This window comes from Marmota monax, unplaced genomic scaffold (genome assembly GCF_021218885.2).
Source record: "Marmota monax isolate L192 unplaced genomic scaffold, Marmota_monax_Labrador192_F-V1.1 WCK01_AAM20220418_F8-fsc00210, whole genome shotgun sequence".
Lineage (NCBI taxonomy): Eukaryota > Metazoa > Chordata > Mammalia > Rodentia > Sciuridae > Marmota > Marmota monax.
Genome location: NW_026695248.1, coordinates 671,875 through 699,852, shown reverse-complemented (window position 1 = coordinate 699,852; position 27,978 = coordinate 671,875). Strand labels below are relative to the sequence as shown.

Sequence of the window (27,978 nt, the reverse complement as noted above, 5' to 3'; positions counted from 1 at the left end):
GCGCCGCGTGCAGAGACCACCTTCCAATCTGCAATCACTCTTCCAAATGAATAGCTGCCATTTAAGACAATTTGGTCTTGAAAATACGTATCTCAAAATAGAACTTTTAAAAAATTGATGCTTCCCAGGCCCTCAATATTTAGAGTCCACATGTAGTAAGAACTTTACATAGATATACCTTTGTGTGTGTAAGTGGGTGGCTGGGTGCACACACCATCCCAAGGCTGGGAGGAAAACCTTCACTTGTACTCACCTGGGCTCCTAAATAGCAGCCCTGGGACTGATGCACAGGAAATAGATGGTGAGTGTGAGAAGGGGAACAATTCACAGAGCTGCTGTTCAGGTGCTCAGGAATACATAAACACACGTGCCCCGTTACCTAGTTCTAAAAGCAGGCGGCCACATGAAAGGAAGCCTGGGGTGCAGATGTTTTGCTCCTTTGTGTGAAACATGCCTTAACAGGGAGTCTTAAAGGAAGTGACCCGTCTGTTCTGTTAACTACCCTGGGGTCCCAGAGTGTCCTGGGGCAGCCCTAGTAGGTAACATCCTAGGTGTGGTCCATGGGCCACACATTAGGCCCCCAGCCGTAAGCCACTGACTCAGACCTACCCAGAGAGGGGTTAGGGACTAAAATGAAGATGCCAAAGGAACTTAAGGGTGGACTGTTCTGGTAGGAGCCAGAAATGGCTGGTATGGATGAGTGACAGTCCCTCTGAACATGAAGAGCAAGGCTGTCCCTGTGGAGACTGAACTCCTGAACCCTGCTCATAGTAGAAGGTGGGAGGCTGGGTAGTCTCTGACTGAATTTAGTCAGAAATGCTCCCTACCTGTCTCAGGAATGTCCTGTTTATAGGGAAAAGGAAGGTGGAGAGGTGGGAGTAACCAGGACCAGGTTGGGCTATGGAAGGTCTAGTCTCCTCAGTTAAGAGGAAAGGACTAAAGAACTTTCCAGATAACTTCAGTTGGGACTTCCAAAGGGCAACTGAGTTTTTGGCCCACTTCCCCAGCCCTCAGACCTAACCCTAATGTTCCTACCCTCCACCTGTACTGTAGAAAAGGGTGAGGCCCTGGCAGAGAAGGGAAGAGCGGTAGCTACCCTCCCCAAGAGCCCTCCACCCTCCCTCAGTACCCCTGGGAGAAGGGCCTTCCTCAGGGGAAAGCTGGAGAGGCTTCAGTGTGGTGTGGGGTGTCCCAAGGACTTCCTACTGTCAGATGCTCCTAGCAGAGCCCCGAAACCTCAGTCAGGGTCCAGCTGTGGCCCAGAGCCTCACAGATCATCTGCTCCAAAGGGGCAGGTGCTCCAGATGGAGCACCAGTGCAAAGGCCCTGTTCCTGTCTGGGATTGAGGCTGTGGAGGAGAACCCTAGGTGTACACTTGGTGGCTTCTGGCTGCCATCTAGTTCTCTAGTGGAAAGAGTCACTCGGTCACAGGTCTGCCCCCTCAAGGGGTAAAACTGACTCAAGTAAGATCCTTTTAAAAGTCTGCACAAATTAATAAGTATATGGAAATGTAAGCTGGATTCATTTGTACAAGAGGTGGGGATGATTTGAAAACTGAAAAGATTCTTGTAAAAGATGGAAAGGGGTTCCCAACCATACCCATGGATCTGGGATCTTCCTCATCCTGGGAGACAAGAACCGGGCCCTGTCTCAGAATGAGGGCAGCACAGGTTTGCTGCCAGGTTGGAAAGGTGAACAGTTCCCTGCAGACTGGCTATTCATCATCAAAGCACATTGCAGTTGGAAGGGAGAGCTCCTCTACAAGGGTGTGAGTTAACTGCAGCCCAGGTGGCACTAAGGGGTGAAGCGGTGCCCTGGCCAGGGCAGGGGACAGCACAGGCTTTCTCTTCGTGAAAGCGAGACCCAAACAGACACTCTCTCCACGACAGAAAACTCACCAACACTCCTCAAAACTGCTAAAGAAAAGAACCAAAATGAAATATTAGCGATTTGTTAGCAAATACCAAATGCCAAATAAAAAATTAAAAAGCCAAGTTAATTTTTTTGTCAAAATACTTAAAATTATTTGTTGAGGCCCCAACTACAGGGACGATAAACTTGTGAGCCCACCATGCTTATTCCTTAAAGCAACTCAAGCCCAGGAGACAGCCCGCTGGGAGCACGGTTGGCCTGCTTTAAAGGAAAGCTCAAACAACAAAACCCTGCCTACAAGTGACTTTATGACACTGGTAGGAAATTAGATAGAAACTTGTGTTATATATTGGAAAACCCCTGCAGAGCACTTTAGGAAATAAAGTCTGAAGTGAACATGCAGAGTAATCAAGTGTCAACACTTTGACCCTCCTGGGACAGGGATAGCCAGGCAGCCCCCTCTTGACTAGCCACACAGATAAATGGGCGCTCTCCTTCAGGGCCCCACGCCATCTCAGCTCGCACGCACACGCTCCACATGGCACATGCAATGGTGCAACAGACACGCTTTCTTGCTGGCTATGCAGAGCTGCAGTGGGCACAGAAGCGTCGTCGTCTTCCTGCTCTCCAAAGGAACACTGGGGACAGTGAATGCTGGGGCAGGTCTGGTCATCTGGTTTGTTTGCAAAAGGAAGAGCCCTTCATGGGGATGAGTCAAAGTCAAGGAGGCTGTGTGAGGCTTCCCAGAGAATGCTGGGCCCCTCGTGCTGACCCTAGGCCTTCCTGGCTTCTCCTTCTCCTATCTCCAGGACAACTCTGCTCCTGGCGGGCCTCAGGCAACTGCGTGTCTGTCTACACGGGGAGTCCTCCCTGTGTACTCTCTTCAGCTTGCTGCTCAGCCAACCAGGCTCATCCACCTCGGTGACACTCAACAGATGTCTCCTGACACCTTTGGTCACTGGCCTAAACTGCCCCACCCCCATCTAGACCATGGTCAATTTTCCCAAGCAGTGTTGTGACTCCTGGCCATGGCAGCAGTTGAGCAACAGCCTATTAGCTCTGGTGTGTGCATAAGCTCTTCTCCCTGTCTTCCCCTGGCCAACTGATGGGACTCTCTGGATGTTCCCTGGGCCTACGCTTCACTTGGCCTCAAACTATCTCAACTGATGACACTCAGACCTTTGAATATCACAAGCAGAGGTTTGCCCCAACACTTCATTTCATTCCTCCCACCTCAAAATCCTCTCTGCAACCCCATCCACTCTTCCTGGACCCTGCTGGGCTGAACTATATGGTCTGCTCTTCATCTTCTTCAGAGGCCACTCTGTCAGCATTCTCTTCTGTTCCACCTCATTCAGGTGTATCTGCCCTACTGGCCTAACCACATGCTCAAGTCATAATTATTCTCCCCACCTGAGAACTTGGTGCTACTTCCTCATTCCGCAGTCTGTCAAAGATCTCACAAGATTATTTCTATTCAGCATCTCCACTTTTTACACTGTACCTTCAATCCATTTACTCCTGGAGACATTGTGGATGATCACTGAGAAATACCCCTCAGTGTCTAACACGACACCTGGGATTAGGGCTCTCCCCAACCCAGGGTGGATTGCTGCCCCCCCATGTTTCCAACACCCTCTGTGGGCCTGCTCCAGGTACGATTCACCCAAATGGTGCTTGCTCAATTGTCTGCTCCTGGGAAAGCCCCTGAGCTCGACAGGGTCAGGCCCAAATCTGCTAAGCTCTGGTCACCAGTGTCAGCTCAGTTTACTGAAGGCTGGCAGCAAGGCCAGCTCTCTGCCTCAGCTCCTCTCCCCCTGCTGCATATGCTGCATCCACCATGTCCTTGTCTGAAATGCTTTTCCCCATCCTGACTGCCTGGCAATTTCCTACTCAAGACAGTAGCTTCATGAGACCCCTGGATCTTTTCAATACTGGGAATGTTCACCCAGGCTCTCCTTCAGGAAAGGAAACAATGTGCCTCAGACTTTACACTTCTGTGTTCAAGTACCTGGCCTGGGACTCCAAAGGAAGCCAAGTCAGCAGATAGTGCACACAGGCTGCTGCCTGAAGCATCACTCAAAGGTGGATCACAGAATGCTGTTCACTTTGAAGGTCTGGGACCACCAATGAGGTGCCATCACCCACCCAGCTCAGTCTTTCTCTCTCTCTCTCTCTCTCTCTCTCTCTCACACACACACACACACACACACACACACACACACACAGCAGCATAGGGTCCTGCCACGCAAAAGCAGATTGAATGGCTGGATGTTTGTGATTGTATTTAGATTATTATTATTTTTTTAACTGAGAAGCGTCAAACAGCTGTACAAGAACCACAAACCCCTTCCTTCTACTTACTGTTTCTTGGTCTCTTCAAATTTGTGCAGCTTTTTGCGGAGACCTCCTGATTTAAAACCTTGGCAGTGTGCTGCTGGTGCTCCAATGGTGACAATGTCGTAGTTCTGATCTGAATGACAGAAAGCTCACCTCTGTTACTCAGGCTCAGGCCTGTGGACAGCCAGCTACAGAGAGAGGCACACCATCTAGGATGCTGCCCCTGCAACCTTGGTTGCCTTGATTCCACAGCCTGGGGCTTGGGGGGCCTGCAGGAGCACTGCTCCACTGTCTCTGCAAAAGGGCTTCTCTGCTTTGGGTGGGTCACGTGGGGCTGCAGGAAGCTAGCGCAACACTCGTTCTCCCCCTTCCTGGGAAAGGGTGAATGGCGGGCAACTTTCTGCCATGGAAGCACAAAAGGAAGTTGGAGGGAGGAGAGACAGGAGCAAAGGCTCTGGGCTCTTGAACTGGGACCTTCCCAAGGTCCTAGGGAGGTGTTTCTTCTTGGAGTCACCTGGCAGTAGAGCACACAGGGAAACTAGGACAGATGTGGAGTAGCCCAGGGACCAAGTATTCAGGGGAGAAAAAAAAAATGTAATGTGGTTCAAAAAGAGGGGCCAAAAAGTAGGTACCTGATCCGCCATCGTCTTGAACTCTCATCCTTTGTATATGCAGGTTTGTGGGAACAAATTCTAACTTTTTATCTGCTTTCAAACTGCTTGCTTTAAATGAGGGACCTGAAAAGTGGAATATGAGAAAATGAAGGTCACCAGCAGATCATGAAGAGCACGCTGCTGCTGCTGCTGCAGGAAGGCAGGCATATACTGACTGACTGAGAAAACTCTGAGTTGCACACAAGCAAGTTTCGTCTCCAGGTGGTAGGTTGGAGGGCAGCTCACCAGCCAGGAGAACCAGCTTCAGAAAGCTACGGGAGTAAGGAGGACATGCCTTCCACGAATCAGCCTGCAACTCAGAGATCTGAGCCTGTGCCGCACACTGTCAACAACTCCAGGTAAGGCAATGGGTCCGTGCCAGAGACCACCTGTTTCAACCCTAGAGACTGTCCCAGCCCAAGATTTTAGAACAACTGGTTTGGCTAGAGTAACACATCTCAATCCTAAAAAGTGATGGCAAGGTCTGCTCGTTCCCCCAGGTCCACAGGAGAGCAACAGAGCACAACTGCAGCCTCAGGGGCACACAGCTCACCAGCAACCCGTGTGCCAGGCTCGTTAGGAAGCCTGGTTGATGTTTTATAACCACTCTCCACAATCTTATTTCTCTGATCAGAATCTAGAATCCGTAACTAAGAACCTCATGCCTACCAAACGAAGGGATGACAACTGAAATGATAATCAGAAGAAAAGAAATAAATAGCCCATCTAGTGAAAAACCATGAATTGTACTGTCAGCCTGAGATGGCAGCCCAGCAGCTGTGTGGTTTGCATTCTGTCACAGGAGTTTACTCCCTAGAGTCTGATACTCATGCTGAGCCTCTGGGCCAGCAGCCTGGATGTCCTGGGACCTAAGAGAAACGCAGAACCCAGACCTGATTTTTAACAAGATTCTCAAAGTATCTGGAAGCCACCGACATTTGAGCAGCTCTCTACTCTAGAAAACCCGAGGCTGTGTGGACTCCACTTTCCTGGGTAACACTCATCGAGCATGGGTAAGTGCCTAGGTTTTCTCAGCAAATGCTGCCACTTCTCAGTGATACACTTAGAGTTGCTCTTCGGGCTCAGATCCAGCCTATGTACCACCATCTTGTAAGACCTAGGTTTGGCTTTTTTCCACCCAAAGTTGTGGACAGGTTCACATGTTCTTTGCCAAAATTACATAAAGGGCTTATGATTTTTTCCTTTAACCCTAAAATATTATGTAGAGAGGAAGAAGGGAAGAATATGAAGACAGAATAATTTGAAGCAATAAATAGCAAAAAAACAACAAAAAAATTATTTCCAGTCAGAATAAAAGGGAAATGAGTTAAGAACTGCTTTCTAAGTATTTTGAAAATCAAATGGCATCTTTAAAGAATAAAGGGTGTAACGTGGGCTGGGGAGGTAGCTCAGGGGAGTGCTTGCCTAGCATGCCTGAGGCCCTGGGTTCAATCCCCAGCACTGCCAGAAAAAAAGAAAAAGAAAAGGAAAAGGCAAGATGTTTGCACTTAGCTTTCTTCTTTGAGTCTTTTGACAACTGCTATGTTCAATGAATATTTAAACAAGAAAATCTACAAAACTGCTTTGCCTCAAAGCAAATAGCCTATATCCTTTTGGTCGCTTCAATGGTATTAGATGAAGAAACTACACAAACCAATAATAGCTTGTAATCTTATCTCCCCTAAATTTCATCCTACAGTCGTTGTATTGGCAGATAAGAGCAGAGAAGGACTTTTCTGTGCAATTCACATTTGTTATTTTAATTAACATCTGAAAAAAAAACCCATATGTGAAAGAATTCACACCTACATGAAAATCTATTTTTAAAAACCCACTCAAGAGTGTCAGTGAGTATGTGAGCCACCTGGGTTCCAGGTCTCTGGTGGGGCAAGTGGGAAGTATATGTGCCTGGAGGGGATGGGCCACACCCACCTTTGTACTGATGGAGGTCGCTCAGGTTCTCCTGGTATGTGAGGATCACTGTCTGGTACTGGGTGACGATCTGGCGCCTGAGGCTCTCCCAGCAAGGGGAGAGCTCCCCCAATTCCTCCAGCTCACAGACTCTGCAAGCAAGATACATATTAGGCCATGGGGCTAGCCACAGAATGTGCACAGAAGTAGCACTGGTGCCCAGAGAGGGCCAGGTCAGCGGTCACACTGCCAGTCTAAAGGGCAACCAGGGAGTGGGTGGACAGACGGCTGCATGAAAGGCAGACCCGCTGGCCACAGCAGGAAACAGAGAAGCTTTCATAGGACCTCAGATAACTGCTCAAGGGTTACAACATGAAGGTGGAAAAGACAGGTGTCAAGTGCAGCTCCACTATGGGACACCGCTCAGGCACAGGCAGGACCTGCATGCCATCCTCCACATCAGACAGTACTGGAGGCATGTGAATAACTGCCAGAGACCATCTCCCCTCAGGGCTATCAGGACAGTCTCCTCATCTCCCAGATTCTGATGAGGTGTAGGCTTTCTAAGCTTCTCGGCTACAGCCTAGGGCTGGCTCCTAGCAGCAGGGCCCAGAGCTCAGCTAGTGCTGCAGCCATGGCCCCTCTGTCTCAAGGTCCTCCTCCCTAGATGTGGGACAAGGACCATGAGGAGCTGGCACCTCAGCATAATCTTCCTTTCACTGCTATGGATATGAGGAACTGTCTGCATCTGAAAGTGGAGCATTGTGTCATTAGCTGGTTGAATCAGACTGCCCTTGCTTGGGCCTCTTCTTCTAGATGTGCTTGAGGGAGGGGATGGGTGAAGGGGAAGAAGGGAAGAAAAAGGGATTGTTATCTTCAGGAAACTCCAACTTGTGTAATAAGCACAAGCTCAAATATAAACTCCTTAGTTCAACGGTAATAACTACATGAGCATAAAAAGCAACACACGAGAAGAATTAAAGAAAAAGGATGACTGTATTAGGAAATGGGACTGAGGAAGGATAACAGCTAAATCTCTCATCACAGAAAGGTAGTAGCTAATCCCTGAAGACAATTAATGACAAGAGGACTTGAAACACACAGTCAGAAACACAGTACTAAGCACCACACCCACGAAAAGCAACAGCTTCCATAAAGGACATCAGCAGCAGAGGGAAAAGTGAATTTAATAAAAGTTTTTAGGAATCAACTAAATTATTTAAAGTTACAAAAAAAGTTTTGCCATTTTATCATTAGCAAAATAGCAAAATTAACATACAAGAACACCCACTGCAGGCAGGACCATGGTGGAACAGCCCTGGTCTGAGGTCATACCTGGGCACAGGGGCTCTGCCGGCCACTATCTTGTGGTATTTTTGCCCTGTGTGGCACATGGCTGCTCTCTATATTCCAGGTGCCAGTTAAACATTGCCACCTCCCCGAGGCCTGCCCTGACCACCCTTTTTCTTGCTCCCTTTTCATGTCTGACACTCACTGACACATCTGGCTCTCCTGCATACTGCTCCCTGTTCTCCATTTCCGACCACACCTGGTGCCCCACTGACCACACTGCCTGACACGCTGCTGCTGCTGCTAACAACACCACAACTCTTGAACTAAAGCACCTGTCCAATGAATGACTGCTTTCCAGTTGTACCACACAGAACAGGAAAGCATGCCATGATTAAAAACTAAAACATGAAAACTGAAGATACATGGGAAAACAGATTGCACCTATGAAAATATATGCAAAGATGGACAAAACTAAGAAAAATTTTAGAAATCAAAATTACTTCTAAAAACTTTCATGCAGAAAGTAAGCAAACTATTAACAGTTGGTGAAAATAGATAAAAGGTATCTGGGCATTCAATGCATTATTCTTGCCATTTTTCTCCAAGTTTGAATTTTTTTTCAAGAAAAAAATTAAAATAGTTGTATTAGAACAATGGGATTCTGGTTGTCTTGTTGTCTTTCATGCTTCTGTTCTATGGTGTTGATAATTAACATCATTTTAGAATAAGGAGTGGAAATGACAGCCTGGGACAGACAGAAGACAAAGTCTGCAGGCCTTAGGACTGATGGAGTATGCCCTGGGATAAGTGGGGCTGAGGGGGCGGGACCCTTGCTCCAGGGAGCCAGAGTGCCTGGACAGGTCCTCCTCAGTCCTGTGGAGGCCCCACCTCTGTGGCCCTAAGCTAGGAAACCACCAGGCAGCTGTTTCAAACTTCCTGAAGGCCAGGAAGAGAAGGAAGAAAAGGGGAGGGCAGGAAGAAGTGCTGAGTTCTGGGCACACTCCGGGTCTTAGACACACCACCGTGTGAAGTCCTGCCCTGGGAGCTGTGATACAGATGAGCAAGCAGAGGCAGAGACTCAGTCCAGTGCACCTTTGCCCACCAAGTCTCGGGAAGGAAGGGACACCATGTAGGTTGACAAGTGGCTGCCCCTCAGTGGGGCCTCACCTGGCCGCGTCTTCTTCTAGCAGGAGCTTCACAAACTGCCGGGGCACATGTAGGGAAAGCACACTCTCCGCCATCTGCTCCAGGATCCGCAGATGGTTGCCATCGGTGGTAGGGAACCGATACATACGGCAGATGGCGCCCCCGAACACTGAGGTAGAAGGTGGGGGAGGTAGAGGTGGTGGATGAGACCTGCCTCCTGGGTCCTTCCACCCAGGCCCTCAGCGATGCTGATGCTCCCAAGTCCTCTCCTGTTCTTCCAAGGGAGTCACCAAGCCACTGAGCCTCAACGTTCCTCCCCTGTGACAAGCAACCTTTTTGTCCCAGAAAAGGTAACTAACTTTAAAGTGCAAGGGGCTAGAGGTGGGGAATGGCAGTCACTAAACCAATGTGAAACAAGAAAGGGTGAAAGGAGGAAGAGACCCTTCCTCTAGGTATTTCAAACTCTGTGCACTGCTGAAATAATGGCACATTGACGAGCAACAGGCAGGTGACAATCAGGGCCCAAGTAGACAAGAGCACCAACCAAGGAAGCTGTTTACCTGACTTCAGTAAAGTGTCTTTACGCAGTGAGGCATATTTGGATCGGATTCCCAGGGCCTCAGTCAAACTCTCATCAACAGGCAGAACCATCTAAAAACAGGACCAGGAAAGCATGAGACCCGGCCTACTCCAGTGCGCTCAGCAGAAAGGGGGACTCCCGCGCCACAGAGAAGCTCTGGAGTGGGCTGCCCATGCCAAGGTCGCTCCCCTCCCCGGGCACCCGGAAAACTCCACGCACACCCTATTTTCCTCAGAGATGCGTCTCCTCACTCACTTCACCTCGGGTTTCAGTGGTGTGGTGTGCAAAACAAAAGGGAAGGACAGGCGATGCCAAGACACATTCTGAATAAGATGAGACACCGTCAGACCTTACAACTAGGACTACGCAGTGTTGGAACTCTTAAATTAGAGCTCTCGTTGAGGGCTCAGGGCTTCTGAGTGAGGGATGGGCAGGAGGGTGCTTGCTGGAGAGGAGTGGGTCCTGAGGAGATGGGGTGTACGAGGTGACTATGGGGTCTGTGTGTGTCTGGGGAGAGTTATTACCAAAATCTAAGGGATGACCTGGTCTCAACAGCCTCTCCTCTCACACTCTCAGGCCGAGTCCTCGCTCTCTCCTCCTCCTTGGAGCCATGCCTGGAGGATTTGAGTGTCCTGCGGGGCAGCTGCAAGGAGCAGGCACAGAGGCCCAGCCCCAACACCAACTGACTGGCCCTCCCAGTCCTTCTGAGGGAGAGAAGGAGGTGGCCTACTCACCCTGCCATTGACACTGTCTACAGACCGGGTCACAGGGGGCCGCTGATCTGACTTCTCCTCCATCTGCCAGCCGATCACGGTGATGTTGCCCACACGATCACTCTCTGCAGACCTGCAATAAGCAGCGTGCTTTGGTGAGGGTTGTCACTGTGTGTCTTTTCTGCTTAAAAGCAAAGTTCAGCCATCCTGAACTTTTCAGGGGTCCTGGGAGTGGCAAGACCCAGCCAGCTGGTTAGTCAGTCACCTGTCACTGCTATGTGCCCCCTCTGGGAGAGACACACAAGGAAACCAGGGGGCACAAGAGAGGGCTGCATCTGATGGGACAGTGTGGATGCGCCTGGTGAAGTAGGAGGGGGCCTCCCTGACGAGAAGCCACCACTGGCCCTGGAGGTCACTGCTCAGGGGTGATAGGGTGCATCTCAGATTCAGGGATAAAGAGTATCTTTTTCTGGCAATGGACCACTTTCTGCTCCTTCCCACCTCACCCTCAAGGCTTCATAAGCACTAGGCCTAGGCTGAGACTCCAGGCAAACTGAGACCACACAGGACTGCCTGAAGGCCCTGCATCCTGAAGTGATGTAGCCCATGCTACCCCAGCCCTGGTTGTCTTTACCAGCAAGGTCCCTCAGGGTAGATGATGGCTGTGCCCATCTGAATCATCCATCAGAGCCCGAGGGACACCTTCGAGCCCCAAGTGTTTCATTTATGATGTCTGAGTCAGTCTGGTTCCAATTTTTATCATATCTAATGACCATTTCCTTTGTGACTTTCTGTCACTGTTCTCATGCCCAGAGAAGTCCTTGAGCTCCTTTTCCAAAGGAAGATGTCCACTTCTCACAACTAACTCTAATCCAACTAGATTTAGTTCTGGCACTTGATCTACCTACATATTTTGCCTCAACAGCAATTTCCCTCACATGAGCTCTAATTTTAACCAATATTCTTCCTTTTCCTGCATTGCGTTCTCCCTACACACCCAGGACTGATGCAGGGCTCTCATCCTGTGGGCAGATTGGACAGCCAATGCTCCCAACACTGTCATTACTTATGGTAGCTTCCAAATGTCTCAAAATTGCAGAGACTTTGTTGAATTTTCTTTGCTATTTTAGATTATTCCCCTAGGCAATATATGTCCAATTTTTACATGATTTTGAATACAGAACAACATGCCAGGGTTTTGGTGGGAACTGCCCCTAAAATCACTTGGAGAAGGACTGACATCTCGACACTTTTCATCTTCCTGTCTAGGGATGCAGTGGGGGTTTCCCTTTCATTCATTCACTCATTCAACAAACACTTCCTGAGCATAGCCCTGTTCTAGGTGGTTAGAATATCAATGAACAAAGCAGAAAAAAAAATCCTCCCTACAGGAGATTATGCTCTACTGCGAAAGGGAAGATGACAGCTACATTTAGTATTATCAGGTCTGGGCCCTCTAGATCTGATACAGCTGTGCTCATATGTCCGACAGACAGCACGCATTTCCATCCTGACCGATTCTCTGATGGGCAGGGTGGTTCATCTTGCCTTACCTCAGCAGAAAATACCACTGGCTCAGACCTGCCTCTGGGGAAGCCAGGGTGTCCTCTCAGAAAAGGAAGTAGGGCCTTTCCCCACCTGTCCCTGGACCCACAATTCCAGAGCCTTTCAAAGGAATAAGAGCAAATACCAACCTTAGTGTTAAGTGTAACCTGTGATACCTGTCCTGGAGCAGATCTTTGACAACGAATGTTCCAGAGCCCAGTAAATACATCTGAAGAGGCGGAGAGAGAGAGAGAAGCATAAGTGCACTCATCTGCCTCTGGTCCAGTTGCCACACCCAGGGGAGTGGTGCTGCTTCCCATAGCCATCTCACACTCGTCTTAGAAGCCCATGAGGAATGCTCAGAAAGCAATTCCCAAAGACAAATGTGTTAGACATGAGTTGCTTTGTGAGCCAGTAGTGAAATCAATCCTGTGCTCACCACTCACTCAAATGATTACACAACTGTAAAAATGGGGAGAAAATTCCATGAACCATGGCATGTTACTTAACTGTTCCCTGAGATCTATCTTTGACATCATATACAGATAATTTGATTTGTGTCATCTGATTGATAAGAGAGTCTTGAAAGAAGGCAATGCTGCTCAGAAATATAGGATTATTGGTTCCCTAGAAGAAAAAAGAAAATAATCAGAGTTGGATTTTTAAAAAATAATTGTTTTTGAAGTAATCTAACATTTTTAGAATGAGAAACTAACATTTTACTGACTCAGAGTACCTAATGTAATGGCAGCATGAGACCAAAAATCTGCTATCCCAAAGAGGAAAATGCAGTCTGCCGCAGACTGTTAATATCCAGACACAACAAACAGGCCTGCGGTGCAAGTTGCTACTGTGGGCTCATTTCTAAGGTTCCCACTCAGGAGGAGGAATTTTGTAAAGTGAAACCGTGTGCCACATGCACACCTATTCTCAGTGTCACGGCTTCAGATGTGCTGCACATTTGGACTTACCACTTTGGGCTGTCTCTTTAAGATGTACAAACAGGGAAGAAGAAATGGCTTATTATTTCTAGACTCCTCTGCTTGGAATAATTAAAGATTGACTTTTAAAAGCTATCTCATTTTAAAAAATATTTATTTTTAGTTGTTGACAGACCCTTATTTTATTTATTCATATGCGGTGCTGAGAATCGAACCCAGTACCTCACACATACCAGGCAAGTGTACTATTGCTGAGCCCCAGCCCAGCCCCAAAGCTATTTTTCTTTTAGGCCCAGCTGCTAGTTTCTAGATCATAGGTGGCTATTTCCTGGCAACATAGCCCTGCCCCTCAAGGCTCTACATCATCCTCTTTCTCAGGCAGTGTGAAACACCATAGCTAAACTGCGTTGTTTCCTGTTGGCACCTGCTGTGATGCTCTGATGCCCGGGCCTCTGGCTGGGTTCTCTCTGCAGCTCCAGCTCCAGTCTCTCCATGTCTGCTGGACAGTCCCTCCTGGGGAATCTCCCTCCATTGTCCATGGTAAAGCTATCTCTGACTCTTTCCAAGCAGGCTAAACACCTGTGGGCCTGCTTTGGTGCCTCCTCCATCACTGTCAACCACCCAGCAGCCATGAACTTCTACAAGTTCCACCTCCTGAGCCTCTCTCACATTCATCCCTTCCTTCCACTTCCTCCCTCTGACAAAGTCAGTTCCTGCATAACTCCCCCAAACACCTGTCCAAATCAGGACACCTGGTCATGTGACTTCCCTGCAGCCTGCAGTGGCTGGCTGTGTGCCACATCACCAACTCTCTGGCCATCCAGTCCTTCTGTCCTTGCCCTCCTTGCCTGAGCCCACACTAAGCAGGATAGCTATTCCCAAACCCACATGATGCTTGTTATCATGCTGCCTTTGCAGAGCTACCACTGAACAAGCTCTTCCACATGAGGACCAGCCACGTGGGCATCACCTGGGCGTCTGTGAGGAAAAGAGTCCTGGGCTCCACCCTGGACCTGCTGGGGCAGAATTTCATCCAGCCCCTCTAAGGAAGCTGCTCTGACCCTCAGAGCTAGATAGGTCGCCGTGTCCTGGCTTGCCTCACCGTGCTACTCTACACTGCCCCACGGTGCTGTATATGGAGGTGGACCTGTTCCTTTCTGCCTCCCCCCTCACAGGCTGGGAACACCCGAGGACAGGGACTCTGCCTCTGTGTCATTACCTCTCACTGAGCTTGATGGGTGGGCAGTGCTAAAAACCACAACAGTTGACCTAACCTTGGAAACAAGTTTCTAAGAGACTAAAAGAATACTCTAGCTTCCAAAATGTAAAACTGTTTTTATGTAAAATTATGTACTATTATGTCTTTATGTGAAAATGTAAAAATAATGTAAATGCAGTTTAATTTAGTTGGTTATTCTTCACATTCCAAATTAAACCCTATGGAATTTCACACTGCAACTTATGTGATGCATCAATTATCTTAAGGGATTTTGTAAAATTTTTTCAGTACATGCATAAATTAAGTTAAAGTAGAGTTAACATATATGGTAGAGCACTTGCCTGGCACATATGAGGCACTAGGTTTCTTAGCACCACATAAAAAAGAAAGAAAGAAAGGTATTGTGTCTATTTACAACAAAAAAAGTACTTTAAAAAAATTCAAAAGGATGTAAAGATAGGCAAGGTGCAGAGGTGCAGGCCTATAATCCCAGCTCACGAGGCTGAGGCAGGAGGATCACAAGTTCAAGGCCTGCCTTGGCAAATTAGCAAGCAAGACCTGTCTCTACTACTAGGATGCAGCCTGGTAGTAGAGCACTTGCCTAGCATGTGCAAGGACCTGGTTCAATCCCCACTACTGTGAAAAACAAAAAATAAAAATAAAAACCAACAAAACTAAGGATATGTGCCAGTAAGAGGACTGATTAATAGACAGAACTCTTCCAAATTTTGATTAACAACCACAATTTTTTTCCTGTAATCCCAACTACTAGGGAGGCTGAGGCCGTAGGACTAAAAGTCAGAAGCCAACCTGGGGAACTTTGTGAGATCCTATCTCAAAATAAAATAAAAAAGGTCAGGGATGAGGCTCAGTGGTACAGTGCTTGCTTAGCATGTATGAGGCCTGAGGTTCAATCCCCAATACCGTCACCTCCTTACCCAAAAAAAGAGCACAATTCCAAATTAAACCCTATGGAATTTAAAAGTAGCAGCCAGCTGGAAATGACAAGGAAGAATTAGGCCTTCTTAAGAGGCAATGAACCTTAGAAGATCACTGCTCCAAATACCCATCAAATAGTTAATCAAAAACTGTCAAGGACATGGCAAATGAGTGGAATGAAAAATATCAATGTACTGAAAACTCTGTAAAACCAACAACTCACATAAACACAACTGTAGCTAAGATGCTCGGAAAGGAGCAGTGTCCGGTGAGGCTGTGAATACCATGGCAGCGAATCCCAGGCCCCCAGAACACCCACCTCAATGATCTCTGTCTGTGCATGCTTCGTCCAGAACGCCTGAGGAGGGGTGGTGACGCTCACTGCTACAAAACTATTTGGTTTTCGATCTAGCGATGGCGTATGCAACTCACTGCAAGCTACAGAATCAAGACAGGAAAAAAACAAATTCTTCAAAACCAGGCGCTGGTTAGCTGTATGCTCCAAGCCAAAAGAAAGCAGATGATGACACTCGGGAGGATAAGATGATCACACTGTCACAGGAAAGTGATTTTACAAATTTCAGTCTTTCCCCCTTCCTTTGCCCTTCTCCCGCCCTGCAGGACAGCAGGCCCACAGCTGCAGAGGCAGGTGGTGTTAAAGATGGCTTCCTATGTCCACACAACGGAAAACAGAGCTAGCTCTCTCTCTTGGGGGTCCTCCATATGCCCCCAACAGCTGGCCTTCGATAGTGAACTGAATTCCAACCAAATGACCAAGAAGACACAAGTCTGAAATCTACAACAGGGCTCCACGTGCCTGCATCCTGTGACAGTGTGGCTAACTCTAAGCCCAGCACCCCCCGCATCTTGGTGTGAGCATCAATGTATATTGGGAATAAAATTAAAATTCTATGGCAAAATTAAAAAAAAAAAAACTTTATTTTGAAAATGTCATTGTTCATCTATTCTCCTAATAAGACACATTATGTGCAAAACACTCAGTGTAACTTCTCAGAACTAAAGATATCTTGCAGAACCATTTTGGTTGAAAAATATGATGTGCTACGTACTCTGAAGTACACATCTGATAGTACACTCTGAATAGTACACATCTCAGATAATTCTATCACAGAAGTGATCCACAGGAAAAACTTACATCTCATTGAATCTAACATGCTCTCTGACATAAAATGCACTATGAAAGGGGAAAAACAAAACCCACTGTCATTAAACTATGCTATGCCATTGAGAGGAAGTTATTTCCTTAAATTAAAGAGATGTTAAAATGTGAAAAAGGTATATCTTGGATTTGAGAAAATACACAACAAATCAATGTTCAACAGCAGTAAAAATAATTAGCTTTTTTTGTGGGATTCATTTAGAAAAACATAAATGTTCAGCTGCTCCCTTTAAAATTATGAATAGAGAAAAGTAAAATTAACTCAGTTTTTCAAAATGAAAACGTTCTGGAGATGGGTGGTGGTGGCAGGCATATAATTTAATATCATTCAACTGTACACTTTAAAATGTTTAAAATGGTAACATTTATACTATGTGTATTCTGTCACAATGAAAAAAATAGAAAGTCTACCTTCAACTCTAATTTAAAAAAATATCCGCATGTCCACAACAGGAGGGACAAATGCAGAGGTAATGCAGAAGGAGAAGAAGGCTTGGGATGAAGACAGTAATACAGACAAAAGAAGCAATAATTAGAAAGAAAGAAAATGATGAAAAGAAAAGTCAGGAAAATACAAAGCAATGGAAGGAGGAGAGGCAAACTTGATGGAGGGGTTGGGGTGGGAGACACCTTGCTGTGTTTGAGGCGGTTTGGCTGAGAAGGTTTGTTCAAGAGGCCACTTGGAGGAAATTACTGGCTATCATTGTCCTTTGAAAGGATCTAACCATTGCACACAGCCCACACTGCTCTTTAGGGTTCTAATTACACTCTGCCTGCCATTAGCATGGCCACACCAGCTCTTCTGCTGGCACATGCGTGTGTGTGCTTTATTTCACACAGCCACTCTTCACTGAGCTACGCCCAGCTTGCCCAGGGCCCTTCTAGTGCTTGGCTTTCCAGTCCTTTCCACACCTGTGAGCTCAACACCTCAGCACTGTTTACACTGCAAGTCTGTGTTCACAACACCTTCTTTCAGCTTTCATGGTCTGAAAATGTCTCTATTTGTACCCAAATCCTTAAGATTATTTTCTCTAGGCAGTTACTTTCTCTAAAACCTTTAAACATTGTGTCTCTGAGTTTCTTTTTCTTCTATTATGAAGTCAACAGTCAGTCTAATTATTGCTACTCTGTGCTTTTGTACGTGTTTGTTTGTGTTCTAGCAACTTTACTGATTTTCCCATTGACTTTGGCTTCCGACAGTTTAACTATGATGTATCTAGGGATATTTTATTTTTACTAGTTCTGTGACTTGCTGAATTTTATTAGCTGGGAAAAAATGCTCACCTATTAATACACTTTTTTTAACTTGGTAGTTTTATTTTTTCCCCACAATTTTTATTGGTGCATTATAGTTGTACATATGGATGGAATTTGTTGTCACATACTTTATATGCATACAAATATATAATATAATTTGTCCAATACATACACTTCTGACCCGTCTCTGTTTCTTCTTGAACACAAAATAAACAGATACTCTCACTCTTTTTATACTCTTTTGTTTTTATTGTTGTTGTTTCCATTATTTTCTGTCTCTGGCTTCTTTTGGAAGTTCTCTTCTTGACTTATAATCTAAGACCATCAACTTTCTCTTCAACTGTGTCAATTCTGCTTCTCAGACCCACCCACAGGTTGTTAAACTTGCTGATCTGAATATTCACTTGGTTCTTTTATGGTTTTTCATTCTCTGATGAGGTGTCAATAATGTCTTTATTCTCTTTATTCCCCTTTAACTTAATGTTATGAACTGAATGCCTGTATCCCCTCAAAATTCACATATTAAAATCCTAACCCCAAGATGCTGGTGTCAGGAGGAAGAGCCTTTGGGAGGCCATTAGGCCGCAACAACAGAGTCCTCGTGAGCTGGAATTAGTGCCTTTAAAGAGGAGACATGCTCTCCTTGCTCTGCTCTTTGCTACATGAGGATACAACAAAATGGTCACCTGCAAAGCCAGCAGACAGTGGACCTGCTGGCTCCACAATCTTTGAATCCCCAGCCTCCAGAACTCTGAGAAATAAATTTCTTTTGCTAAAGCCACTCAGTCTCTGCTCTTGTTCCAGCAGCCCAACCTCACTAAAACAGCCAGCAACTTTCACATCCCAAATCTTTGTGGGTCTGTTTCTATTGTTTGTTATTTCTGTTTGTGTTTTTCAAAATTCATGAACTTATGCTGAATATAACTTTTTAAAAATTGTTTACAGGAATGACTTGAGGCCCAAGATGATGCTTTCTTCAGAAAAGACCTGTGATTGCCTCTACCAGGTTCTAAGAAGCACTGACATTCTTAACTTTTGGGAACTGGACCTGTAGCAAGCGCCTGCTTCTGGTTCCCTTTAATCTAGAAGTATAGTCTTTTCTATTCTAAACCAAAGTGAAAGGAATTTCACCAAGTATCTTTCCCCTTATGGGCCTTAGAAAAATAATTCCCATCACTTTGGTACTGAAGTATCTGAAGCCCTGCTCAGCTTTCTCTTGGGAGTCACTGTGAGCCCTCAAAAAAAAAAAAAAAAAAAACAACCAACAACAATACTGTGTCTCCACCTTCAGCTCCATTACAGAGTTATCAGTTTCCTGGAAACATGAATAAGATACTTCTTAGATTTTTGCTCCTTTTTTCTAGATTTTTCTCCTTTTTTTCAAGTTGTCCTTAATGGTAGGATTTGGTTTTTCATTGTCACTTAGAAGCATGTTAAATTTTTTTCTTTATCCTTGGAATTTACAAGTTTCAAAAGGAGACACCTAGCAGTTGGTGAACATTTTGGGTCTTACATCCACCCTTCTTCCAGGAAAAGATTCTTCTGTTACTTCTGGCCTGCTGTTCCTCTTTCTGTCTCTTTTTCTTCTTCTGGGTCTCCTAAGCATTTAATAATACAATGCCAGATATTGTCACATCTCTTCACTCAAAATGCCTGATTCTTGATATTTATTCTTTGAGCTGTGAGATTGTTCCTTTGTTTGTTTTTATGTGTTTGTATTCATTTTTAGTAGTGTACTTTTGATTTTTTTTAAAAAAGATATTTTCTGTAAGATCTACTTCACACACTATAAAATCCACCACCCTCAAGTATACGATTCAGTGGTTGGTAGGGTATTACAGAGTTCTGGAACCATTACCATTATCTAGTTCCTTAACATTATCATCACTTCAAAAGAAAAACAAAACTGCCCCTATGGGCTGGGGTTGTGGCTGAGAGGTAGAGCGCTTGCCTAGCATGCACGAGGCCCTGGGTTCGATCCTCAGCACCACATAAAAAAATATATATATATATTATGTCTACCTATAGCTAAAAAATAAATACTAAAAAAAGCTATGGCCATAAACAATCATTTGCCATCCATCCCTCTTCCCCAGCCCTCCAGAAACCACTAATCTCTTCTGTATATATCTATCTATTCTGGACACTTTATATAAATGGGATCACACAGAATGTGGCCTTTTGTCTCTGGCTTCTTCGATCTGGCATGGTTTCAATGCTTACTCCTTCTACAGCCAGTATCAATACTCCACTCCTTTTTAGTGATGAATCATGATCTACTGAATGAGCATACTGCATACCATTTGTCCATTCATCAATTAAGATATTTTGGTTACTTACACATTTTAGTTATTACAAAATAATGCTATAAACATTTGTATACATGTCTTCACGTGGATGTATCTCTTCATCTCTCACATTCGAAGGACTTTTTTGCTGGATATAGAATTGTTGGATGACTGGCTTTTCCTTTCAGGAATGGGAATATGTCATCCTACTTCCTTCTGAACACCAGAGTTTGTGATAAGAGATGTTTACTCTTGCTGAAGATCCCTTGTACATAGTAAGTCACCTCTCTTGCTGCTTTTTAAATTCTTTGGCTTTTGATGGTTTAATTATAATGTCTCCAGGTGTGAATCTCTTTGAGCTTATCCAACTTGGAGTTTACTGGGCTTCTTATACGTTTTCCATCAAATGTGGGAAGTTTCTGGCCATGATTTCTTCAAGTATTTTTTCTCTCCCCTCCCCTCTGTCTTTTCCTGGAACTCCATTGAAACCTATGTTGGTACACTTATTTGGTGTTGTCCCACACGGCTCTGACACTCTCTTTATTTTTCTTCTTTTTGCTTTCTGTTCCTCAGACTGAAAAATGCCAATTGACCTGTCTTCTACATTTGCAGTTTCTTTCTCTGTCTGTGGTTGAGCCTTGTTTAATGGATTTTTAATTTCAATTATTATATTTTTGAACTGCAGAAATTCCATTTGGTTCTTTTTACAAATTTCTCTTTGGTTCTTTTCTGCCTTTGCACTGATATTCTCTATTTGGTGAGATACTGTTCTCATGCTTTTAATTAGTTCTTTAGACAGGATTTCCTTCCATTTTTTGAACATATTTAAAATAGTTGATTTAAAACTTTCGTCTAGTAGGTCAAATACCTGTGTTTCCTATAGTCAGTTCCTACTGACTATAAGGTTTGTTTTGTTCTGTTAATTTCCCTGTATATGAACCATACTTTCTTGACCTTTTTGCATATCTCATTCTTTGTTGAAAAATAGATTTAAAAAATCTACTGTGGCAACTCTGGAAATCAGGTCCCTTGCCCTGCCCTCCCCTCCCCAGGGTTTGTTGCTGCTTTTCTGTTGCTACTGATGTTCACCACCTCTGTCACTCACTCAGGGACTTGCCTCATCTAATTCTCTTCCACATGTGGCCACTGTAGCAACTACTATTAAGCTTAGTGGTCAGATAAAACTGGATAGAGATCTCCTTAAATACCAGAAACCACAAACCTCTGATGTGTGGTGCTTTTGCTAGAAGTTTCTGTGTGCAGACTGGGTTACATCTTCGGGGTTCAGGAAGGCAGTTTGTAACTGTCTTCACTTCCTGCTTGTGCAGAGCCTCAAGGTCATTGTGAGGAGATAGCTCAGCCTCCTCAGGTCTTTCCTGAGCATGTGCACAGCCCTGCATGTGTGCCAGCTGCCATGAACATGCCAGAGCTTTTCAAAGCTCCTTATGGACATACCATTCCCCAGCTTTCCCTTTAAAGGCTTCTCCCACCCCCAGCTTTTTGTTTGCCTCAACTGTTAGTACAGCCTCAGGCAGCTGCAATGCTTTAAAAAAACTGATTTCCTACCCCCCCCCCCCCTTGTGGTGCTGGGAATTGAACCAGGGCCACATGCTAAATAGACACTGAGATATTCTTCAACTCTAGCCACTGATCATTTCTGACATGCTCTCAGGAAAAAAAAAAAAAAAAAAAGTTGCTCCCACTAAGGGAATTCTGAGGCCAGATTAAGCCAAGTCTCACAAGTGGGGTTTTTTAGGAGTCTGCCAGACAGGTCAAATGACAACTGCAAATAGAACTTTGTAGGATCTCCAACCTCATTCTGTTCCCTACAGTGATTTCTAGGCTACTGGTTTTCACCATGATTTCAGGTGGCCAAAGGATGGGTAGACTGCTGATGGGCTGTGGCTGCTTTCAGAACATAACCTTTCCACAAGTGACATTCTCTCCTAGCCTGATCCCCCCACCCATCCTACCTAAATCTCACCCCGTGCTTAACTACTAGCTCCACTTCCATAGCCTCCTGGAGCTTCCTTTGAGCAGCCCACAGTCCATCTCCTGCTGATCACCACCCATGTCACTCACTCATTTGGATTCACCTCTAATGTGCATGCCTTGTCTCTCTAGCCAGATCATCTGTAATCCCAGCCGAATAAATGTTAAATGCTGAGGCAAACTGGTAAGACACATTGCAAGTGCATATCATTTGACTTAGCAATTCCACATTCAAGAGTTTGCCCTATGAAAATAATCAGCAAAATGTACAAAGAAATCTAAGTATGTTAACTATGGTGGTATGTAGAATGACAAATTAAAAAGCCTAAATGTTCAATAATAGAAACTGGTTACAATAAGGAACACAGCTGATATAATGAAGCAAACATTCACCTATTCAATGAAAGGATGCCAGTGATAGTTTTCTACACCACAAGGGCATGTCAAGAATACTGGGTGCCATTTCTAAAAACAATTCCATCACCTCTGCCACCAGCTGCACTCATAAATTCCCAAATAGAACTTTGTGAGGGTAGAAAATACACATATATTTGAAAAGAGTTTTAAACGAAAATGCCAACTGATTATCTCTCTCCAGTAGGGTTTCCTTTTCCTCTGAACACTTTCTGTATGGTTTTACAGAAGTGAGCAATTCTTAAACTCTTAAAATTTATTGACTTTTTTCTTTTAGAAATCAAAGTATTTGCCCACACAAGCACACCACTCCTGTCCACTGTTTTAAAAACTGTGGTGAAATCCACTGAAGATAATTCACCCTCCCTTGCTTAAGCTCTTTTCTCCTCTGAATCTAATTAACATGACTGCATTACTGCTCTTGAGCTGCCACATTCAGAAATGTCCCAATTTCTATTACAGAGGATAAGGAGTTTTAATTTAATTATACAATGTTCATCCTTTCTCTCTACTCAATCGTTTCAGCTCAATTTTGTGTTAAACTCACATTCCACAAGATTAAAGTTAAGCATATGCCATTTATCATGAGCCACTTCTCTCCAGTATAGACCCTGTTTCCTGGACACCAAGTCATTTTTTCCTCAACGTATTCCCTCTCTCTTTTGGGTGGAGCACATGCTCTATAACTTCTAGAAAAAGGAAGTGGGGGAAGTCAATTCATCTGTGACTCTGCAGAGCTGAAACAAGTTTTTTCTGCCCTCACATTCCACTCACAGTCTGCTTGGACAGAAAATTCTAGGTTGAAGATATAATTAAAGGTGTTGCTGCCTGTCTGTCTTCAAGTTTCCAATGTGACTCAGGAGTTCCATGTTAGTTTTATTCCTAACTATAAATACAGTTTTTTCCTCCAGAAGTTTTTTGGATCTTCATTTAATTCCTGTGTTCTGAAATTTCACCATGATGCATGCCTTTTTCAATCATTGTTCTCGGTTTTTGTGAGGCATTTTAACCCAGAAACACATTCTTCAGTTCTCAGAATTCTTATATTATTTCTTGGTAATTTCCTCCCTTGCATTCTTTTCTATTTTCTCTTTTAAATGTTAGACTTCCTGCATTTGCTCTCTAATTTCCTACTTTCATCTTCTCTCCCATCTCCTACTTTGCTTTTAAAATTTTGTTTTCTGGGAGAATTCTTTGCACATCTACAATTTCTAAACTTTATCTGTCATATTTAAAATGTTAAGGACTGATCTTGTTCATCATTTGCTATTCTTTTTTATCATATCCTGTTGGTGGATACAATACCTTCTCTTGAGAATATAAATTGTAATTTCTTTCATGTTTTCTTCTACTTCTGAACCATCTCTGTTTCTTCCAAGTTCTATTTTTTTCTTTCATTTGTAGGCCTCCCACACAGGTCTTTCATTTTGTTTTAAATAAATTTTGAGCTACAATTTTTAAGTTAAAAGTACCCATTTTAAGTGTACAGTTCATTAAGTTTTGGGAAGCATCCATGCCCATACAATTACACCACTATTAAGATATAGAACACTTCCGTCACCCCAAAAAGGGGTTCCTTCTCTTTTTCCAGTCAGTCCTAACCCCATCCCAACAACCACTAACCTGCTTCCTCTCACTACAGGTCAACCTTCCTTGAGGTTCTTGCGGATGGGACCACACCACATGCAGCTTCTGTGTACTGCTTCCAGCTTTTGCTGTGCACAATGCTTTCAAGATTCGCCCAGGTGCTTATACGTATCAGCCACGCAATCCTTTTCCTTCCTGGATGAGATTCCTCCCATAACTAACTATTTCACAGAGTTGAGTTTCCTGCTGATGGACATCTGAGGTGTCTCCAGTGTAGGCTATTATGAACTGAACCACAGTGAACACTCAAGCACACATCTTTGCATGGACAAATGTCCACATTTTTAAGAATGGGGCACTGAAGGCCAAGTGATGCTGAGTGTGGAGCTGCTCAGCATGCCTACTTTAGGTTAGGGTCCAGAAAGCAGTATGTCTGTCTCTTTGGGAGGAGTGGATGAGGATGAGAGCAAAGTTGACAAGTGGAAGGAGCTTGTTATTCAGTAAAGTGTTCCACTTACTCCTGGCTTCCTCTGGCTTAGCATCCTATCTCCTCTGGGCTGGTGTACCTGGCCTGGAGCCCCTGCTTCTGAGTTTCTTGAGGAAAAAAATCCTCTAGTCTCTGCCTGGCTGATGGGACTTAAGAGGAACCTGAGCCCAAACTCTGATCTATAACAAGGGGGTATATGGAAATATGCACTGTGCTAGCTAAAACCAAAAGTCTGTGAATAACTTTTGCAATTTGTAAAAAGCAAGAAAGTCCTCCTAAGGTGGTGAGCAGGAGTATGGAATTCCAGCAGGGTTATGGCTGCATCCCCAGATCTCTCACCCCAGAATGTAGCCCAGCACTCAATGTCCACTGCAGACCAGCCAGCAAGTCAAGGCTGGGGAGACCCTCCGAACATGTTAAGGAAGGTAAATCTGAAATGGTAACATTTTCTGAATTTACTATTAATTTAATAATGGTTCACTTTTATTTTTATGAGTTTTGCAATTTGTCCAAGTCTTTTCAGGAGGGGAGGGGAGTTTAACTGCCTTGATCTTCTTGGCTCTCAAATGAACACCAGCAACCCCAAGCAGCACGTGAGGAAACTGGGTCAGCAAGGTCAAGTGGCAGGCTCAAGGACATGCAACTTGTTTGGCACAGTCAGAACTAGAATTCAGGTCACCTGACTCTCCAGAAGTGCCTCTTTAATGTCACATTACCTCCTGGACATCACTGCTGAGCCAACAACCAATGCTGACTATCACCAAGAGCTGGGGGAGAGAGGAGCTCTGGCCCTGGCCCTCGACTCTGTACATTCTAACCCATTTGGGGGGAAGGAGGTTGGGATTAAACCCAGAGGTACTTTACCATTGAACTATCTCCCCAGTCCCTTTTAAAATTTTTATTTTTTATTCTGAGACAGGGTCTCGCTAAGTTGCTGAAGCTGACCTCAAACTTGTGAACCTCTTGTCTCTGCCTCCCAAATTGCTGGGATTACAGATGTGTGCCACTACACCCAGCTCCCACCCACTTTTTCTGACTCTCACTGAGAGGAACAGCAGGCAGATGTCATCATCACCTTCTGCAGTATAGGGAATCGAGGGATATAGAACTAAACTCTTCTGGCCAGGGGCAGAAATTAGAGCCCTAAGCCCAGTTTTCTTACTCCTCCCCTCTCCCAAGAATAGGAGGAGGGGAGAGAGTCTCTGCAGCAGCTCTGAGGCACTCACTTCCCTGTCCCCTGGCCATGGCAGGACTGCCAGAGCACTTCCCAGACAGGAAGTTTCTGAGGAGACCGTAGCCCTGTGGGCCTCTGAGATTCCTTCCAGCCTCATCCTAGAAACACCTCTGCAGAGGTGGCAATAGCAGCAAGTTCTTAGAGACAAACCTGTGCCCGTGGTAGGATTTGTGGTTTTGTTTTTAAGAAACATATTTTTCAAAACAAAACAAGCCGGGCGTGGTGGGGCACACCTGTATTCCCAGCAGCTCAGGAGGCTAAGACAGGAGGATAGAGTTCAAAGCCAGCCTCAGCAACAGCAAGGTGCTAAGCAACTCAATGAGATCCTGTCTTAACACAAAATACAAAATAGGGCTGGGGATATGGCTCAGTGGTCAAGTGTCCCTGAGTTCAATCCCCAGTACCCACTCTGCCCCCCCAAAATTAAAATGATACCTACCTAGGCTGAATTCTAAAATGGGTTCATCTGGATCTTGTATGTTTCCTGAATAGAAATGAAAGAATGAAAGAAAAAAATCACCTTTATTAAATCTTTCCTTGCTTTTTTAGATTTAATACAATAAAATCTACCACTCTACTTCTTCCCACACCCAACCCCCAGTTATTATAGGAAATTATTTCTTTGCTTTCTAAACATTTTACCTTTGAGAAGCCTCAGGTTCTAAGACCACAATGCCCCTCCTTCTGGGGTCCACATGCCCACAATGCAGAGGGTTTGTCACAGCCAGGTACGTACTATGGACATTCCTATATCATCTATTGGCAAATGGGCCCCAAAGAGGCCCACTTAAACTGGAAAAGATGACGATCAGGATCTAGCAGAGCACCTCCCAGGGGGAGGGTTGACTGTCCCTCCCAATTTCCTAGATCAATCATAAGAAAGCCACAGCAGAGCACCCTCCCCATTCTTCCCGTCCATCCTATGCCCAGGAGGCAGGCTTGGACAGTGTGGGCCCTACATGCTGAGAACTCACACCAGGGGCCCTGGGCAGACCCTGCGAGGCTCACCTGCCAGAGACAGGCCCAGCATATCGGCTGCCACATCAATGGTGGAAGCCCGTTGCATTGCACGGGCCCTTGCGCCATGGCGAGGGCTGTGCTCTCTTGCTGTCATGATGTCATTTGTGAGGATGTGCTTCTTGTTCCTGGGTCAGACCACACCTGATTCCCCAGGAAGCAATGTCACCAAGTCCTAGTCTCCTAAGGTGGCAGAAGCCCTGAGAAATAGAAGCAAACACTGGTAAGAAGCCAGAAGGATGGTGACTGCAAGGCACTATGGAGAAAGAACAAGACCTAACGTGGGCAAGAGGCAGTAACCAGGGTCCTCTGGCAGATAAAGCACTGGGGTGGCATACCCGCTGCTCTCAGCCCATCTAATTACTACTTCTCCCCTCCACTCCCCCAACACGGTGCACCCACGGATTCCCATAAAGAAAACATGTTCTCTTCAACAGATATGCCACAATAAATGATGTGACTTATGTGCTCATACAAATGGCTTTTGCCACATCCAGTGGCACATGTCTATAACCCCAGATACTCAAGAAGCTGAAGCAGGAAGATCAAAAGTTCAAGGCGAGCCTTGGCAACTTAGTGAGACCCTGTCTCAAAATTAAAAAATAAAAAGGACCAGGGATACAGCTCAGTGCTAGAGCATCCTGGAATCAATCCCCAGTATCACAAAAAATAAAAATAAATAAATAAGGCTTTTGAGATTTTTCTTGTTGCTTTATTATGCTCTCCTATAGGCAAGTCTTACAGATCCTTTATAATCTCCAATCAGTTCACCCCTGCTTGGATAGGGACAAGAGCTGCGTGAGAGGCCTGCAGTCCACGGGCACAGAAGAACTCTGGAGGGACAAAACTCAGGTCTCTAATCTACTTTTCTGCTTCTCTGAGCTAAACAAACTCCTGTGTGTCTTGGTCTCAGGCTCTGTTTCCCACAAAGCACCAAGTGGTAATCTGCGCCTAACTGAAGGGGAAAGTGCTGAGGTGAGATGGCGCAGGGGGAACTGCCGCCACAGGCTGAGTCAGACAGAGACTGCCCTGGTGCAGCACAGGGCTCACACTCCACTCCCAGAAGTAGGTTAAGCAGAGAGAATGGGGTGTCGGGGTTATCCAACCTATGTCCTACAACTCCTGCTGGATCCAGAGGAGCCAATCTTTGTAAGTCAAGATAATGAGGCTAAGTCATAAGGCTGTTAAAAACATCCTCTTGAATGTCTCCACACATCCAGGGAGACCCATCTTCCCACGGGTTTCTATGACTCTGTACCTGAAGGACCTGGGCTTCTTCTCTTGACTCAAATTCAAGTGACTTACTGGACATGTTTGCTTTTGGACCACGTGGCATTTCTTCATAGAAGATCATCCAAATCCATCATCTA

General features: G+C 45.2%; 1 protein-coding gene across 6 annotated transcripts in view; it reads right to left on the bottom strand.

Moving 5' to 3' along the window:
• Nucleotides 1-27,978, bottom strand: part of Inpp4a (inositol polyphosphate-4-phosphatase type I A) — a 133,155-nt gene that overhangs the window by 34,704 nt on the left and 70,473 nt on the right. For 3 of the 6 annotated variants that reach the window (XM_058578295.1, XM_046440308.2, XM_058578297.1), the window contains exons 2-14: nt 27,914-27,975; nt 26,600-26,808; nt 26,031-26,075; nt 15,472-15,590; nt 12,564-12,680; nt 12,203-12,282; nt 10,530-10,641; nt 9,776-9,866; nt 9,237-9,384; nt 6,798-6,928; nt 4,845-4,949; nt 4,237-4,345; nt 1,899-1,916 (exon numbers count right to left, since the gene is read on the bottom strand). In XM_058578295.1, coding sequence (XP_058434278.1) covers nt 1,899-1,916; nt 4,237-4,345; nt 4,845-4,949; nt 6,798-6,928; nt 9,237-9,384; nt 9,776-9,866; nt 10,530-10,641; nt 12,203-12,282; nt 12,564-12,680; nt 15,472-15,590; nt 26,031-26,075; nt 26,600-26,705 — 1,181 coding nt within the window. In that variant the 5' untranslated portion in view covers nt 26,706-26,808; nt 27,914-27,975. The remainder of the gene's footprint in view (nt 1-1,898; nt 1,917-4,236; nt 4,346-4,844; nt 4,950-6,797; nt 6,929-9,236; nt 9,385-9,775; nt 9,867-10,529; nt 10,642-12,202; nt 12,283-12,563; nt 12,681-15,471; nt 15,591-26,030; nt 26,076-26,599; nt 26,809-27,913; nt 27,976-27,978) is intronic. The other 3 variants (XM_046440307.2, XM_046440310.2, XM_058578294.1) reach the window with 1 other exon arrangement.